This window comes from Amphibalanus amphitrite, unplaced genomic scaffold (genome assembly GCF_019059575.1).
Source record: "Amphibalanus amphitrite isolate SeventyFive unplaced genomic scaffold, NRLGWU_Aamphi_draft 000275F_arrow, whole genome shotgun sequence".
NCBI lineage: Eukaryota > Metazoa > Arthropoda > Thecostraca > Balanomorpha > Balanidae > Amphibalanus > Amphibalanus amphitrite.
Window position 1 is genome coordinate 250931 of NW_024881770.1, and position 18506 is coordinate 269436.

The window sequence follows — 18506 nt, forward strand, 5'->3', positions numbered from 1 at the left end:
CTTCTGCCGCGAATAGTACAAACATTGCGCATGAAATCAAAACTCAGGAAATTGGTATTTTATGCAAAGTAACACAAACATGTTCAATGTTCATGGAAAGGATTGAAATGAAAATTGGAAAATTGAAGCTTGAACTTTGTCAAGAAGAAGGTCGCAAACTGCAAAGAATATCAACAAGGCCTTATTTATCATTTTTAAAAGATTATAGAATGCTCCCTAATAAGCAAAAGCAAGATATTGATGTTTGATTATTGATGCTGCCCACAATGTCTTGGGCACATGGATGATGGAAGTGAGCTCAACTTCAATAATCAGACCTAAGAATCACAATGGATATAGCCATGAGCCAGACTGCAAAGTATGACAATTTTGTCCAGATGTTGTCAGTGCAGACTCCTTCGTCTGGTGCGGATTTAAGTGTGGTGCGGTGTGGATTTGGTTTTGTGTGGTGCAGATTTAGTGTAGCGGGGTGCGAAGTGTTCTCTCAGCCCCCTTTGGTGTGAATTTTCTGGCTCAGTTTGCAGGGTTTGTGTACATTTTGAACTTAGGCCAGTGCTCCTTGGCAACCTGCGAGCCATACTCTGCAGTACTGGCCTGGGCCCATGAGCAAAGTAATATAATATAGTCTGTTCAAGATTCAATATAATAAGTCTGCAAAACACATTCCAGCAATTGTAATTGAAGCAGAATGAATTGTAGTGACCTGCATTTGTATTTTTGTTGTGTCTGTGAAAAATAATAAATATACCTACTTATTGGAAAATTGTGGCCTTTCAGCACATTTGGCAGAGTTGTGTGACTCTCATGTAGTGGCTCATGTGGAACGCAACGAGCTACGGAACAAGCTTCAATAGCATTTTGCCTCAGGGCTATCTGCCAGAAACATTTCATCTGCATGAATTTATCTACAGGCAAGTCTGACAAATTTGTGGATTAACTGGGGACCTTGTAAGCATGCATATTAAATTCTAGCCTACCAGCTCAGCCCTATCCTCAGTTTCAGCATTCAGCATGATAACAGTTCTGATCAAGTTCTGATTGTCACCACTGAGACACCAATGGAGTCCTCTGAAATTTTGCCTTTTAATTAAATTATTTGCAAGAGTTTCAAGCTATATTTAGACCAAACATTTCACTCTCAAAGATCTGCGACCTACCCCACTCGTCCAGTAGGATGCCTGGCGCGCAAACAGTCCAGCAGTGAGCTGCCAGCCGGCACGCAGGGCAAGGAATCTTGCGCAGGGCAGCAGCAGGCAGCGGCAGCAACGGCAACTGGTGAACACGTCTTGGACTGCAGCCACGACATAATCTAGGCTAGCGTCTATTCAATTTGTCCATGTACAAGTCCCACAGCTCCTGCCCGAGGTGCCCGAGGTTGCGCAAGTCAGGGAACTGACCACCTCCAGCCCAGGCGTGGTTCACTGACTCAAGATATTTCAACTGACCAGTCAGAGTTCATGTTTTGCAACTTTTATCCAAGTTATTTGTAATTGTAATATTCTAAACTGAATTTTAGGCATGACTTCATTTTTCAAGAGCTACAAAGAACACACCTTCCCTGTGCAGCACGTCTATTGTCCTAACATAAGTCACATAGTTGCAAGAAGCGACTTGAATGCGGAACCTGCCTGTTTTGAAGCCCTGTTGTCTGTTGGGTGATACTGCACAGAGGTAAGGATGGGGTGTGATTTTGCTGCTGTTTGTCAGGTTCAATATGTGTGTCAATGATCACAATGTACTCTGAAGGTTTAAAAAATGCACAGCATGGCCTAACAAAACACATTACCTAGGTTTTGACAAGCAGCGCAGCGACTGTGGTACAAAGGCCCAGTCCTGGTCCCATGCTCATGTTAGTAGGAAAACTAAGCCATCTATAAAATCTAACATAAGCTTAAAAGCGCAACAGAGCATTTCTGATTCCAATTCAACGTGCAGCACTTCCGCTTTCATCCGCCATCAGCAACTCAGTTCAAAGAATGATGCATTACATCACTAAAATTTATTTCAAAATACCTCTGCATGGTGTTTACACAAACAACAGTTCTTTACTAGACATGGTCGACCTCAGGCCACCCACACTTCAGCAAACAGGGTATTATCAATGTTTAACGGCTCAAGGTTAGTCGTCTTGGATGTTCAGAAATAAAAAGGTGAACATTCATTGTCTCTTCCTTATTTGTCACCATCAATAGATTGTGGACTCCTCAGAGCATGTCTTGATTATGGAGTTGAAACAGCAGTGAGCAAATCATTTATGATTTTGATACTATGATTAATTTCAGTGAGTTGCACACTTGAACTTGACACCTGCCATTGATAAGTTCATGGCTCTTGCATTCTTCAGTCACATGTAGGACGGCCTCTTAAATATTTAAATACAAAAATAAAAATACTGCTAGAATTAGAAGACTATTAGAATTAGTTTGGCATATCAATTTAATTCTCCACCTCGTGGCGCCGGGCGCTGTTCCAAGAGGCGTTGTTATTTTTCAAGGTTTCAATAAAAAACAAGTCGACAGATACAGAAACTTCGGAAAAGGCGGAAACGTCACAGGTTTTAAGTGCCAATACCAATACATTGTGGCACTTATTTGCACAGATGTCAAAATCAAACACGAATTTATTTGCGATGAAGTAATTGCTGGAGAAACGGTTTTCACGACTCTGATTTTCAAAGAACGCCCATCAAGATGGCTATCTCAACTCAATTCTAATGTTAAGGTGGGACAGTCCCTTTAACACACCACCACCCCACGGGACGCCCCCGATTAGCCACCGTACCTGCACCCGCTCCAGCTCCGGCAGCACCTCCTGCACCCCTCGCTCACGCACTACCGACGCACCACGCAGCGTGTCACGCGCGGGCCAGCCGCCGCGACCTCACCCCTACACTCTCAGCGACGCCGGCGGCCGGGCATGGCGCCCCGGCGCAGCACCGCATCACAGTGACCGCGCCGCGGCGGCCGAGGCGGCGGCGGCGGCGGCGGCGGCGGCGGCGGCGGCGCGACCGTTCGCCCGCCGGCGCCAGTATTTTTAGACGCGCACGTGGGGGCCGGCGCCGGAGGCACATGTGGCCGGCCGGGCCGGCCGAGCGCTGTCCCCCAGCGACGCCGCCACCGCATACCAACCCTTTGTACCGGGAGGGAGGGGGAGGGGGGACAGGGACGGACCCTGACCCATGGTGGACGAGGGGTCGCCAAAGCGGCTTAATGACTCCGACCGGCCGCTGCGGAGACGGAGCGGTCAGTCGATGGAAGCGATGAAAACATCACGTGGAAAGGTTGGATGAACTGCGCCCGGTCGTGCCCAGGAACCGTTATAACAGACCAATTACAGAACGCCTCTTCCGTACGACCACTGTGATGACCACATCTGGACAGCACTGACGTGATATTCACCGCAGTAGGTAGCTCTGAGAAGGCTCTGAGCTACCCTGTTCGGTGTTTTGAAAAGACAAGCAGATGCCGCTGAGTCGAGCCTAACACCGGCGGCAGACAGCCTGTAACAACAGCCAATCCTTCGATTCCCAGTAGATCATGTAATGATGACTCTGTGAGGTCACATCTATCGAACGCCACTGGTAAAAGGGCATGTGAAGCGACGTTACGATCGTAAAGCAGAAAACGCAGAACAACACTAAAAACATGGCGTCAGTTTGTCAGTTTGCACAGGAGATCCCGATTACACGGAGTGAGCTCGGAACATGGCGAATTGACACAAAAGCGGATCGCTCCAGAATCCACGGTATTGAAAAGCGCAGACAATAAACAGCCTTTCATCAAGAAAAGCAATCCGTGGACACATTCAGTAAAGCATACGTTCTCTTGCATTCATGCATTAACTCTGCAGCAATTTCAACCAAACACAAAGCATGTAACTCCGCCAAAAACGGTGGATAGTGACAGGATTTTCCACACCGCGAACAGCCTAACGCCTGTTGTTTAGCACGACCAGTGAATAAACAGGGACTGCTGGCAGACTGGATCAGTCACCGCGGAGAGCCCCGGAATGATGGGGGAAACCCAACCATGTCAAGCAGCAGACAGCGTATTTGGGGCGCAGTCTCTCAACAAATACAGACAGCTTTCTACCCGCAGACGGCATATTGAGGCCTCTTACGAATATACATTGGTCTATCTAGCCGCGCGACATTATGATATCATTCCGTCCCAGTGCTTCCAAGTTTGTCTGCTTGTTTGCATGTTTGTTGGGGCTCTAGGGGGCCACGGCAACACTAGCGGGGCCACGGCAACAATGAGCTATGGTAGCTCTATTTTCCTCTCGTCACCAATATAATGGACTGGCTTTGATACCCCTCCCACCCCGTCCCGTGTCCCGTTCTCACCAGGGTTGGGCGGGCGTCCCGTGCTCCACGGTTCTCTCCACGTCTGCTCCCCAATGTTGAAGATGCCCTTGTCCTCCTTCGCGTGATCGTCGACGCCCCAGAGCTTCTTGGCCGTCGGCGCAATCTGAGGACAGACGAGGTCGAGTTCAGGTCACAGGTCGTGACACATGTGCTGACAAATTACAGGGAGGTCAACATTTGTTCGGCATTCCCACATCAGAAGACGATACACAACACAAGACCAGGTGCGACATACGCTTCCGACATTTCTCCACTCTGAACACTTTTGAACACCAGTCTAAGAGCACACCTCAGCAGTCAGCACCCACTTTCGAGCCAACCATTTCAGGTGCCAGCTCGAGCGGTGCCCCACGACCCATCGCGTCGGTCACCTGTGTAGGTGGCAGCACCTGTCCGGGGCCGGCTGAGCACGGCGCAGTATCAGACACGGCGAGAGCGAGACAAATTCGATCGGTGTCGTGACGTCATCAGGATACCGGAGATCCAAGCAAAGCAGCTAGTATGTCACGTAATTAGTCAATTCTATTTCCCGGATGTCGAATTCCCCACCCGGATGGACGAAGAAAGAACCCATTCTGACTTGTTTTTAACTGAAGCAACGTGCGAAGAACGAATGCTGGAAGTTTGGTTCTTTGGATGCCTATTTGTCCAGTCAAAAACGTAAAACCTGACGTGTTCCATGTAGCAACCTGTTCCATTGTAAGAAAAAACAGCATCAATCGTGACACAACCCGTGCACACTGTACAATGCACATTCATGCGCACATCCATAATAGTTAGCCGGACAGCATTAGCCACCAGCTTAGGCTCCTAGACTGGTTATAGCATTTATGAGCAGCACATCCCAGGATTATTTATCACTTATCAGTATCCCCCCAGCCCCAACCCCATCTATTCTAAATCTGAATCGTCACGAGTCTATGACATAAGCTATCTCATAATCCCATCGAGATAGACATCTCGTCTGTTATACATAGAAGCCGTAATGGGCGGAAAACAGGCCGGGGACAGCGTCATGGCCACCAATATAGCTGCGGGCGGCATCCATCATATTCCTAACGCTGGCACTGATGGGCAGGCGGAGTCGATTTTTCCCATCCAGGCAGCGAAGACATGGTTCCATGGAAAGAGCACACGTAACCGAGAGGACCCAAATATTCGTCTCCATTGACATCTGACATAACAGCTGCGCAGGCCAGTAAGTATCATCGCCTACCTATCCGTCTGTCTTTCTGTCTTCTAACCGACCGTCTGTCTGTCTATCTGTCCGATCTGTCTGTTTGTCTATCCAGCGCCCTCCCTGCCTGCCTGACTTTCCAAGACCATCCCGTCTCCGACCCCGCGTCCCCTCGCCCGCAAGGCCAAACAAGGAGCGGAGCGCTCCCCGCCCAGTCGCCATCACGGAGTGGGGTGACGGTCGTCGGACTGCCCGTCGCCAGGGTTCATCTGTCGTCGGCGGTGACGAGTTCACTTTGGATGGGAGAGGTGCCATGGTGAGTCACCTATCCCAGCTACCGAGGGGCGGCTCACGGGGTGGGCTGCAGCGTGGCGGTGGTAGGTACGGGTCAGGAGGGGTTGGTGTCAGGGTGAAAAGTAGCGACGGCGAAAAAACAGGTGTGTCTATGCATTATCGAGCAGAGAAACAAACTAGCAGAATACGCATGACACGTCTGACATCTATGACGCATTCCTGAAGCATCCACGTGGTGGCAAAGCAGCCACGCGTGCGGTGTTTCCAAGTCGTGCACGTTCATCGCCATCGACATCGTTAAACATTTGCTGTTAAACTGGACAGAAAAGGACGGTCGGCGTATGCTGTGCGTCTGTCAGGCACTGACCCAGTCTCGGTCAGATCAGCTCAGGTCAGGTCAGTGTCAGGAGTGAGGAGAATGCCAAAAGCTGTCACGTGTGCTGTTCAGAACCAGCCATAACTCGGATATGTCACACCAGCTTCTTAGAAAACTAATTAATGAATTCAATTCATAAGCCGACGGGGCTGAGCATCGAACCCAGAAGCTTTACAACTTCACATAGCATGCATCATAAATTGTACAACTTCCCATTCCTAGAAAAGGAGCGTCAGCGCGAAAAAAAAAAACGGCTCATTCAGACACAGCGGAAAATCCATTCATATCTTATGTATTTTTTATACCTGGTTTCACCTGCGAGCGAATAATAATGTGACCGTGGTCATGCCAAATAAATAAACAAATATTAAAAGTATTTTGTTCGTACACAAGATATATGATCATAAAAACCAACACTGTTCGCCATTTCAGTCTCGAAATAGGTACCGAAAAAGTTGCTCTAGAAGTAGCCGGGAAGTTGCTAGGGCTAACAGCAACTGTATGTCACTGCGGAGTGCTGAGGCCCCTCCCTCGCCTTCCACCCTATGTATTATGTCCGGGAGCGTCACCTCGTGACCTTGACCGTCTGACCCACTGACCGCTGCCACCGGGACCGGGGGGGGGGGGGGGGCGGCACCCCGACCAGTCTGGCGGACAGGGTCACTGTCGACGGGAGCCCCTCCCCTCCCCTCCCCGGCCGAGGGCAGGGTCAGACCCGTATTGTCCGAACCGGCGCGTGGGAAACATTTCAGTAGGTCGCGAGGTGAATGGACATCGCGATAACCTCAGACAATGATTATATCAGCGTAGATAACATAGGTTAAAAGAAACGGGATCAGTTTATTGCAGTACTTATGCAATAACTTATTTCACGTCCGTGCCCAAAATAACAGCCCCACAATAACAGCGGAAATAAGATCATGATGATAGCATTTATATAATAATCAGCTATGTGATATCTGTGAGGTAATGCATCTACTACCATTATCATCACGAAGGTACGAGAATAGTCCATATCAATAAACCACCAGGCTTTCTTTTGTACTTCACACGGTCATTCGGCTTTCACCAGCCAACAAGTGTTAGTTAAAAATCGGCGATGTCACCAACTGTCGTTTCCTATCAGGGTGTCAAAGTCGCCCACCTCAACACCAGGGCTGGGTCAAGGCGCCTGCTCACACCCCGGTCACACCCGATCGGGGCCGGTGCTGGGGCTGGTCGGGGCCGGCGGGTTTTTTGGCAGCTGGGTGACCCAGGCCAGGGTGGGAGCCCACGGACGGCGGGCTTTGTCTCCACAATCGGTCGGTATCGATCACCAAGGCCAATCGGTGATAGAGGGTAGGGGATGTTTTTCTTTGCGACGTGCGCTGGTGACAAAGCAGTGGGGACTACGGCAGTATATTTTATAAAATAAGATATAAAAACTGTTCTGTATTGATAAATGCAAACCTCTGGGCTTTGTTAAATAATTTGTATTTTTTGCAGTGTTGTTAATTGTTATCCTTATCTTGTGTTGAACGTTTCACCCGGACCTTGCCTCGCTGTTTTGCTCACTCTGACTTGTTTGGTTGCCTGTTCGCTGTTGGAGCAGTGCCGCAAAGACCGGTCCCGCGGTGGTGCCATGTGTGCCTTGACCTGTGTAGTGCAACCATTGCAGCGGTGCAGTGATAGTGGGACGCGTGTGAGCTGTTGGGGGGAGTTGTCGTTGCGCGTCGTGCCAGCTGAGGCAGCTGATGAAACGACTGATGAGCCACTGGTGGCGCATCATTGGAGTGGATGATGTCGGATGACTGTGAATGTGATGAGATGATCTGAGTGTAATAAATGTATATTATCGAGAAAAAAAAAGCAGTGGGGACTGGTCACACGAGGCTACAATAGGTGATACAGACTACAGCTCCTACTCGTATTTTGCTTCACGGTGAGGTCGGCTCCATGACTTGCTGTTTTGGAGGCAGCGGGAAATTTACATGCTCGTAATCGGATAATCGTTTGACAAACCTCTGTGCATTTAGCAGTCGTAAACAACCTTGCCACAACACTGATTCTTCCCTCAGCGCTGCTGTCAGCTACCTTTTTAATTTTGCCCTCGCGAGAACCGTCCCGTATGCTAGCGCCACTTAGGAGAGTTTGGTGGACTGCCTTGATCTGGGTCAAATATTTCAGCCGAATCGGTTCGTGGTCCGTCTGGCCCGTGATCAAGTCCTCTGTCCAGTCGAGGTCTGGAATGTCCTCTTGTGACAGGTGTTCCAGACGATCGTGATTTAGTCTTACGCCAGCCGCAGCTGCCACTAACCCATCACATGTCTGTTCCAGTGAATCCTCTCCCCGGACACTGTTTATACCACAAGCACCCACAAGGCAGGAGTGCCCCCGGTACCCCTACGACAGTGGTCAGCTCTGAGCACGATACGTCGGCGGGTGTCGTCACATGAGGGCTAAAACCGTGTCCTAGCACCAGGCGACAAGTGCTGTCAGTTCCTAAAGAGGCCCCTCTAATCCCAGCTAACAGTGAGGCGACACTGGTCCTCCGTCTTATGTCAGGGTTTCGTGCAGCAGAGATGGCTTCACTGGTGTTGTTATCTAAATTCCAAAGCGTACAATGACTGCTGATTTAAATAAGGAGATAACGATTCAACTGCTCAAAAGCCATTTCAGATTTCAGTTCAGCTTTGTTTCTAATGTGTCTGGTCACGGTTAGTGCAGAAGCTGGCTCCCCACTGAGCGACTTCCGATTTCGAATTTGTTCTGCTGTGTCAGCGGCGGTAGGGAGGCGATCCGTTGGGGTGAATGCGATCAGCAGCGTGCAGCGAACAGGGCGCAGCGGGCGGCGAAAAGTCCGCTGCAGCATCGGCCCTCGGCGACCACCGTGCCCTACCCACCCGCCCGCAAAGGTCATGTGAACGGCAGCCGTCGGATCATCTCGGGAGCTCACGCGATCCCGCTAGCTCGGACCAGGCTCCTCCACGAGCCCCGTGCCGACTTTTCAGACGACCAGGCGCACCTGCCGGCTCGCTCCAACTCCGGTCGATTTGCCGTCGACCTGTTGCTATTGTGGCGTGAATCACGCCGCTCGCTGCCCGGCCGGGCTCCGCTAATTAACAGCCGCATCACACGGCCCTTTAACCCGCGCCCTGCTGGGGGTCCTGGATTTCCACGCCCTGCTGGGGGGGGGGGGGGTGTTCAAACACCCCCCCTTCTAACTCGGCTCCTGGGCCACGTAGCGATACGCGGAAGGCGGCGTTCGAAAGAACGCAAAAAATAATGACGAAATCACTTCGGTCAATTTTTTGGTCAGGTCAAAGGTCAGGTCACCAGAGGTCATTGAAGGCAAAATTTCGCCGATTTCCAGGTCGAATGTCGACAATTTCCAAGAAGCCAACGCATAACTCGGGAACCAATAGAGCTACAGCGCTGCGGAAAAGCGCATTCGATAGCCCTATTAACGCTCTTTCTGAGTAATTCTCTCAGATTTGACCTAGCATCAACGGTTTTGCCTGCAGGGGGTAAAAACTGCAAAAATAGCCGATTTTTTCGGAAACAGTTTTTCTGCAATAACTTTCGACCCAAACCTTGTACGAGCTTACTTTTACCGGCATCGTGTTCCTCTCGTCAAGACGCATCGAATGAACTATAACTTGACCTTGAAAGGTCAACTTGAAAATTTGACCTCAGGTCAAGGTCATGACCTGACCGGAAAGGGTCATGTTGCATATCAGTCGATCCGTATCGTCGAGCTGAACACATCTAAGGCGTTTTCATCGCTCTAGCATGCCTCTATCAAAAGTTATTTGCGAAAAACTGTTAGATACCATTCGTGACCTAAGATGACCCCAGGGGCATAACCAGGGGTCACGGACACCATTTTCATGTTCAGTGCGTCTAAACCACTTGTAATTCAGTGTTTGGGAGTGTTTATAATGCTTTTCGTCCAAAAGAGGCGCATTTCAATTTTCTCCCATTGACTTATAATGGGGAGGTCGCAAAATTGACCTGACCTTAGGTCATCGATATCAAAATTCTGAGATATACATTTTGTACATGCTATTGCTCATAGTAATCGCTGAAAGTTTCAAAGCGATCGGTCACTCGGTGTAGCTATGGCAGACATTGAAACTTTTTATGAGGTGAGGTCACTTCAAGTGACCTGGTGACCTGACCTTGAATGACATTGGTCTGAAATTTTCACAACATGTGTAGAATTGATGTATGATAAGGTGTACCAAAAACGGCGGCGCTCCGCGCCGCCGTTTTTGAGATATCCGCGAAAAACCACAGGGGGGGGGGGTGTTCAAACACCCCCCCCCCCAGCAGGGCGCGGGTTAAACCGCCTCCGAGCAGCTGCCAGAGGGCGGCGGGCGCAGTTCCGGCGCACCGGCCACCTGACTCCATCCCGTCCCCAGTCGCAGCCGCCTGCCTCACGCCGGAAACGCCTGCCGGTCCGGCGAGCCCACATAACAGCGGCAGGCGGCGCACACTGGTCGGAAACGCTCCAGCGAGAGGCCAGCGGCCTTTCCGCAAAAGTTTTTTGCTTGTTATTCCACAACTAGTGAAGCAAACTTCATAAAACTTTGCATACCTTCTCTGTCATATGTAAGCTATCATTTGGATGTCAAGCACTATTTATATGACGTGAATCTGTTAAGTTATGACGTCATAATTGAGTATAATACAAGATCAAGCACCACTTTCAGTCAACAAGGGAAATTGGGAGCTGCTATTCGGGCACCGGGAATGGTTTCATGCACTCCTTGCAAGGTCCAGTGCTTGACTTTAGCATTGTTGACTTTGCGTGACGTCATTTATGACGTCACTAAGGCCATGTAAGCTTTTCGTCAATAACTCCTGATCAGATGGAGCTAGAGAGTCGGGAAAGCCACCATTGGACTCAGGAAGACCTGCCGAATCGAATGATATGCGATATGACCTCCTTCAACCATTTTCGTGACCTGAGGGGCTCCGACCTGACCTTGACCCGAGGTTAACACCTTAACCCTCGCCGGCACAGGGGGGGGGGGTGATGCAACCCCCCTAAGGTTTTTCGCGAATAACTCGCGTAAAAAGCGGCCGATCGCGACGAAACTTTCATTACCCTCGCATTGATCAATTTTACACCTACCCTGAAAATTGCATGACCCTGACCCCAATGACCTTTGACCTGTGACCTCTTCCGTGACCATGTTTGGCCGAAATCGCGATTCGGCGTATGTCGGCTCGCATTAGCCGCGCGTTTGCAAGCTTTTCGTGGTTTCAAACGTTCAAACATGTGACTTGATGTTACTCCCATACATTAGGATGGATGTCAAGATCACCTGAAGGTCAGGTCAGGTCATTGACCTTTGGTGACCTCGGGTGACCTCGGTTCACTTTTTCGAGTTTTACATGCTTCTAGGCTAGTTTTTGGAGCTGAATTCTAATTTAGCAACCATTTGAACATTTACGAAGTAGTTTTGGCGCCTTCGTAACATGTTACGAAGCTGTCAGAGGCGGTTGACACGTATTACGAATACCCGTCACAACCCCTACCGGTTGACCTGACCTGACCTGACCCGACCTGGTCTAAATGCTTAAAGACATCATCTCTGATCAAAACTAATACGATATTCGTGATCAGCACCCCGGAAAACCACATAGCAGCCACAATTTACGACTTTCTAACAGGTCCCGATTTTCCCGGTTTTCGGGTCATTGACCTGACCTGGAAGGTCACCCGATGACCTAGGACCTTAATCGGCTTCCTCTCGTGACGGGCAACACGCTCATTTTTCCGCGAGGCTCTAGCTCGATCAGGGGCCAAACGCGAGAGGGGTCGTACCAACCCCCCCCCCCTTGTGCCGTCGAAGGACGCAAAATGGCCTGTGCCGGCGAGGGTTAAGTTGACTTCACCCGAACACCAAGTATAGCATTCAACGCGCCTGAGCTAGACAAACACGATTATGCCAAAATCGCGGCAGTGCGACCATTTTTGGCAAAGTAATTAACCAAAAACCGAGCCCGTGCCTTGTGGCACTTACCTGACCTAAGAGGTCACTGGCTGACCTAAGACCTTAAAATCGGGTAGTACCTAATTTTTGCGTCTTATAACGGCACACAAGCTTGTTTTTTCCGCGAGGCTCTAGCTCAATTAGAGGCGAAACGGCGAGGGAGTTGTACCAACCCTCCCCGGTCAATGTAGAAAACCAATCGGTCCGGCCAGAGTTAAATACCGGAATTGTGATCTAATGTAAAAAGACGGCCCAAGGTAACCCGACGTCAGTGACAGGTGTCCTATATTTGCAGCGTCTTATATTCACGAAGGTTTCAATTTCCACTTTCTTCAGCCGAGTGATGGTTGTCAATAGCAAGGCTCTCTAAATGCAAGTCGTAATCGCCATGCAATATGTTGAAGGCTTTTGATGTCAATACATACATAAATGCATACATAAAACGCGCTTTTCACAAAATTCATAAACTCAAGCGCATCTGTTTTGAATGACCAGTCAACTACGCATGGATGCGTGCAGGCCACACAGGTCAGCGTAAGCCGGGCGCGGCGGCCGAGCTGAAACTGGGGCGGGGCGGGCGGTAGTTGGGTAGGAAGAGCGGCTCCTGCAAATTTTGCGCAAATATGCGCAGTTAGCTTTTATGTCGCCCTGGTGTAAATTTAAATCCTACTTCATCTCACAGAAAATCAGAGTGGAACTAGATGGGACTACCTGTTGTTTCCTTACCTAAACTTTGCAGTTATATTCCAGAATCACTGTAGGAGAGCCTTCATAAAAAAGCTATAGTACATCTTAGTTAGGGAAAAAGTATACCAAAAATTTTGCACTGACCAGTCGGCAACTTCAAAACGAACATTTTGATGCATAATATGTGGGATTTCAATTTGGTGTCTATCAGCAATAAGACTCTGAATATCCGGCTCAAGAAACCTCTTGCTCCGCGTCAGTTTCCGAGTTCTGGGATACCCCATCTTCGGGGGCTGATAACAGCTATTTTTGGTCACCCGGATTAGTTTTTTTGGGCTAAGTATAATAATTTGATCAATTTCAAATCGATCTATATAAAAAATAATCCGAAACTCCGGAATCGCCCGTGGCCTCTCGTGAGGGCGTTTCCGACCAGTGTGCGGCGGTCGGTCGGTCGGCAGCTCGGCCAGACACCGCCGGCGGCGCGGCCGGCCCGCGCGGTATGCCGGCCAGCCGCCCGCCCATGGCCCGCTCTGGGGTCGATACTCGGTACACCGGCCGCAGCCGGCGCGCCGGGGGAGGTCGCTTCATGGACTCGTCCACCCGGCAGGCCGGCCGTGGACTCGCCACTGCCGGCCGACCGTGAACCTGAGCGCCGGCGCGCCGATTCAGGGTCATGGCGACGGAACCGCCGGCGGCCGGCGCGGCGCGGCCAGGCGCGACAGCCGGACGGAAACATCGACGGCCGGGCGCCGCGCCGGACGGAAAGGAGGGGAGGGCGGCTTTGAGGAGCCGCCAGACACAATACATCCCGCCCGAGTCCGAACGCGGCCGGCGCGGCGCGCGGCTACCTCCGGCGCAGGGAAAGCCGCGCCACTCGCCTTCTGTTGACCTTGATCACCTGAGGAGCGGCCGGTGCGCTGCCCAGGAGGTGGGAGGGGCTGGCGGCCCGCCAGGTGGGCGGATGTTGTGAACTTCGGCGACCGGCTCTTGGAGAGGCGAGGAGAGGAGAGCTCGAGGACTGGATAGTCGGTGGACCAGGCTCGCTGCAGGTTAGGAGAGCAGGGGTGGGTGACGCTAGGTCGAGGGTCGGTGCACGTGGCCGACTGCTGCTCGTGGGGGGGGGGGGGGGGGGCAGTAGCACCGGTCACCCTGGTCTGAGTCAGCTATGTGGCGGGCCACTGGAGCCGCTGCAGACGGAGCGACAGCAGACCTCCGGCCGACCGGACACGGCTGCGGCACTGAGTCACCACCGCGGCCCTGCCCCACCCTACAGCAACGGTCACCCAGGCCTGCCCTGCCCTACCGCAACGACCACCCTGCCCAGACACAACGTACCGCAAAGCCAGGACGCCAAAGGCCAACTTACACTGCCCTACCGCAAAGAGCATACTGTCCTACCCTAACGCACTGCCAGGGATTGCCACTGGGCCCGCATTGTTCTGCCCTACCGCAAGACACAGACTGTGCCTTCACAGTGCAGTTACCACACCCCGCCTTTACTGGACCTCCCTCATCTCTCTTTCTCTTTCCCATTCCCTGATCCTTCGCAGTACTCGTTCGTAAGTTCGTTGACCGCCGCACCTGTGGCGGCTACAAAGCCTCACTAGCCGGCTTCTGCTCACGATCCGTCACCAGCAGGCGCCCTAATCCTGCTCCGAGCCGCCGCCGCAAGCCAACAGATGACGCTCAGACAAACGTCAACGCCTCATGACACCTATCCGAGTCGACTGTCTTGTCTTTACCGTTCCTTTCTCACTCGGTACCCCATCACCGTCACAGAAGCTTCAGTCACCACCAATCACCATCCCCACAGATGCACCAACCACCACCGTCACCATCGGCGATGGCCGCCATCGTTGTCACCGCCGTCACCGCCGCCACCTACGCCGCCAACACCACCAGCCATTGCGGCCATCGCTGCCGCCGCCGGAAACGCCGATGTCTCCCCCAAGCGGCACCGAGTCCGAGTCCGAGTTGGTTGGTCCCCGACTGTCTGGGTCGCCAGCCAGACGGTAATTATGTGGTGGGCTGAAACTGTCCGTCCCTGCAGCCCCGCAGGCCGCCCCGAGGCCGCGACTCTGCGGGACGACTGCTCACTACTTAGAGCTCAGAGCTCGCCCGGGAGATGAGCTGCACGGTGTCGCAAAGTTCAGTCTCAAACGCGATGTAGCTCCACGTTGAGTAGCTGGTTTACAGTCTGTTATGATCTGCTTGGATAGCAGCTCCACCCATTTCGATTGAGGTGGAAAGTGATGAAAATGTGAATGAGACAACATTCGGACGGCGGGTGTGATGGAAGTTCAGTGGCGCGAAGGTATAAATGGGCGTGGCACCGAAAACGTCCTGCGTTTCATAACGCAAACCAGTCAAGGCGAGGTCAATTTCCAATTGAGAATTGAGGCCTTGCGTTATTGATTGGGGGGGGGGGGTGCAGGTAATTCACAAGTTACGCAAATGAAAATATAAAATAGTATATTAAATAAAATATAAAATGATGGGAAACCCGTACTGTTAAGAACATTCAACGTAAAAGGCGGTTCACGGGAATATTTCCCGATCATGAGTTCTATTAACCGTTGACATTTAGTTGCATGCATTTAAACAATGACTCATAGGTGGAAGCCGTGCCATATTTACAAGTGGACAGCGGGACTCATGACATATCCAATGTGCAACTGTTTCTTCCAACGCAACGAACGAGCAACCCGACTCTTACATAACGGCAAGGCACGTAACGACCCCTTTTCCCTGGTGCGAATGAGGTCACAACATTACATACGACAAAAAGCCATGTCACTGGGCGGGCAGGTCAGCAGGAGTCAAACCTCCACCACCGAAGGCGTTTTCCATCGAGCTGGTAATCCGGTAATCACAGTCACCATCAGGGCAGGAGCATTACCAACCTCTCACGGAGGACTACTCGCCGCCCGGTCCGGACAGGAGCGTGTGCACGTGTGCACGTGCACGGTGCCAAAAAACAGGCCGGCACGCCCGGGCTCGCCGTTAATCCGCTAATTCTGCTCAAAGCCGTGGGCTGGGCTGGCACGAAGCCGCTTACGCATGCGTTCCGTTGTGGACTGTGCTGTGGTGTGAAAAGGCTGTGTAAGTGTGTATTATGCTAAGTGGCAACAATCCGCATTAACAACTATGACAGGAGTAATCAAACTCACAACTCAATTCGTCAAGTCATAAAAATGATAATTCATTCAAGAGGTAAGAAAAGATCTCAAAAGGCCAGCAAGCAGCTGGCAGCAACCAGCATCCCTATGACCTGCAAATCTTAGTCCCAGCTTGCATGTAAATCTAACCATGACTGGTTAATAGTTATATTCGTCAGAAATGCTTCATGTTCGGGGGCACTTCATCACCACCAACGAAATTTTGGTTTTATCAATCAAAGATTCAAAAGATTCAAAATCAGCCCCGGTCCACCTTGGTGCCTCAGCGCAGGAACATTTGCTGCGTCTCTCTGGGTCCTGAGGTAGGCCATGATAGCAGCAGAGAAGGGCAGCATCTGCTCCGCTGTCCGACAGCCGCATCGATACGGCGTCCACCACAAAACACATCTCCGGGCCGCCGAACAAAAACCGGCGGTTCACAGGAACGGCCGAGCTGTCTGCGGCCGGCCATCTTACTACTCGGCGTTGACAGCCGCAAGCGCGCCGGCCAGCGCAGTCACCTACCGCCAGGATACCGTCTCTGTGCAGCTTCCAGTCAAAGCGCAGGGCCTGGCAGCACGGAGCTTACATGCCACTCGTGCCAGACATGTCACGCTCACGTTCCGAGACGTCCGATTGTATGCGATGGCACCGGTTGTTCGACCACACCCCGATCGGTGCTGCAACCAACCGGTAACAATGGATGGACCCCGTGACCGAGCCCGACAGCCAGTGCTGGAGACAGAGGGGAGCGGCACGCTACCGACGGCCGAGGGTGCGGCATTGACTCGTTTCGCTGTATTGGTCCGTTACAAATGAAGCGTCATAGCTCGAGCTCCCGGAGCATAATTCCATTACGTCGCTTATTCGTATGGTCTGATTGCCTCTGTCTGTCCGTATGTCTGTGTCTGTCTGTCTGTCTGTCTGTCTGTCTGTCTGTCTGTCTGTCTGTCTGTCTGTCTGCCTGTCTGTCTGTCTGTCTCTCTCCTCTGTCACTCTGCCGGTCGTCGGCAGAGCGGCCGACCGGAAAACGGCCCGGTCGGCGCAGCTCCTGGCACGAAGCCAGCACGGCTGCTGCGTCACACCGACCGCGTGGTGCGGCACGACGCTGTAACCGCTCTCCCGACGTACCCAGAGCCCTACCACTCCGGCCATACGACGGGAGCCGTGGCAGGGAGAGGCTCAGCGCGGTGGCAGAGTCGCATCGAAGGCAGGGTCGATGGAGCTGATCAACGAGCGTGGAATGGTCTCTGAAGTTAGTGCGTCCTCTCCGCTTCCAATTATAATCAGTAGTCGATACAGCGTAAAATCAGGGCGAACTCGCCAGGCTACTGGTATGGAGTTGATAGAAAATAATCAGTTTAGAATGAATCGAAAGCGTACAAATTAGGTTAATATGACAAGTCGCAATCTACTCCGATTCAAGAGACCTGTACGAGAGCATTTATCTAGAGGTCATGGCCACCCAAGAAGGTCATACAAAGTGGACCGAACTCTGAAGGACCGGGCCTCTAACACTGACCCTTCACGGGGATAAACAACAACGAAACAGATCGCCACAGCTAAGCAAACGTCTAGAAACAAACGACTAGAGACTAAACAAACAGCTCAACAGACGGCGACGAATAAGCAGCTCGAACCTGTGCACATCAGACGAAGTATTGCCACGACACAAACCACGACTCGACGACCAGCGACGTGCTGTTTCCTGCCGATCTGACATAGGCTGCTTCAGCTTCCATACGGCTTGGCTTCGATCACTACCTACGTTATGTGATGCTAGGAAGTAATAAGTGAGAAGCTTACAGAACGCACCAACTACCGACTGAAGTAAGTTCGTGTAAAGTCTAGTTAGTGTAAAGTCTCTTAAAAGTAGCGATACGCAAGGAAAGGAAATGCTGGTGAACCAGCGGCTATAATCAGTTCGATCCTGTCTCTCCCCTTCCTCTACGTCTACAACATCCTCATCCACCCCCCAGGTCTGTTTCGGTGGCTCAAATTTAGCAGCCATATCATCATCGGGCTTGATGGCACTGCCGCACCTTGTACCGGTACTTTCAGGAGACTCTGTACACTAAGCTCCCAGGCGTGTGCCACTTGCACGGGGTGCCAGGCCACAGCCTTATGGACGGCAGGCGGCGGCGGCGGCGGCGGAGGGGCCGCGTGCAGGCCAGTCAAGGTCAGTGCGCCGGGGGCACCCGGAGACAGCGAGGCCGGACGACTGACAGGCTGACGTCACTGGGAACGGTGACGTTACCGAGGACCATGTAGCAGCCGAAATTCGCCGGGTGTGGGTGTTTGAACCCGCAGCATGGTACAGAGAGTGAAGGCATGGTTTACGCAGGGTACAACCAGGATCTAAAGGCAGTGAATGCATACAAGGGAAGGTCTGCAGGAGCTACAAGGAGTCAAACTAGCCGGAGAAGACGACCGACGATCTATGTCTCACGATCGCCGAAAG

General features: G+C 51.7%; 1 protein-coding gene across 3 annotated transcripts in view; it reads right to left on the minus strand.

Annotated features, from left to right (window-relative positions):
• Window positions 1–18506, minus strand: part of LOC122387152 (pumilio homolog 1-like) — a 104918-nt gene that overhangs the window by 56459 nt on the left and 29953 nt on the right. For 2 of the 3 annotated variants that reach the window (XM_043377062.1, XM_043377063.1), the window contains one exon: window positions 4346–4469. In XM_043377062.1, coding sequence (XP_043232997.1) covers window positions 4346–4469 — 124 coding nt within the window. Of the gene's footprint in view, window positions 1–2781; window positions 2935–4345; window positions 4470–18506 lie in introns of those variants that run through there. The other variant, XM_043377064.1, reaches the window with a different exon arrangement.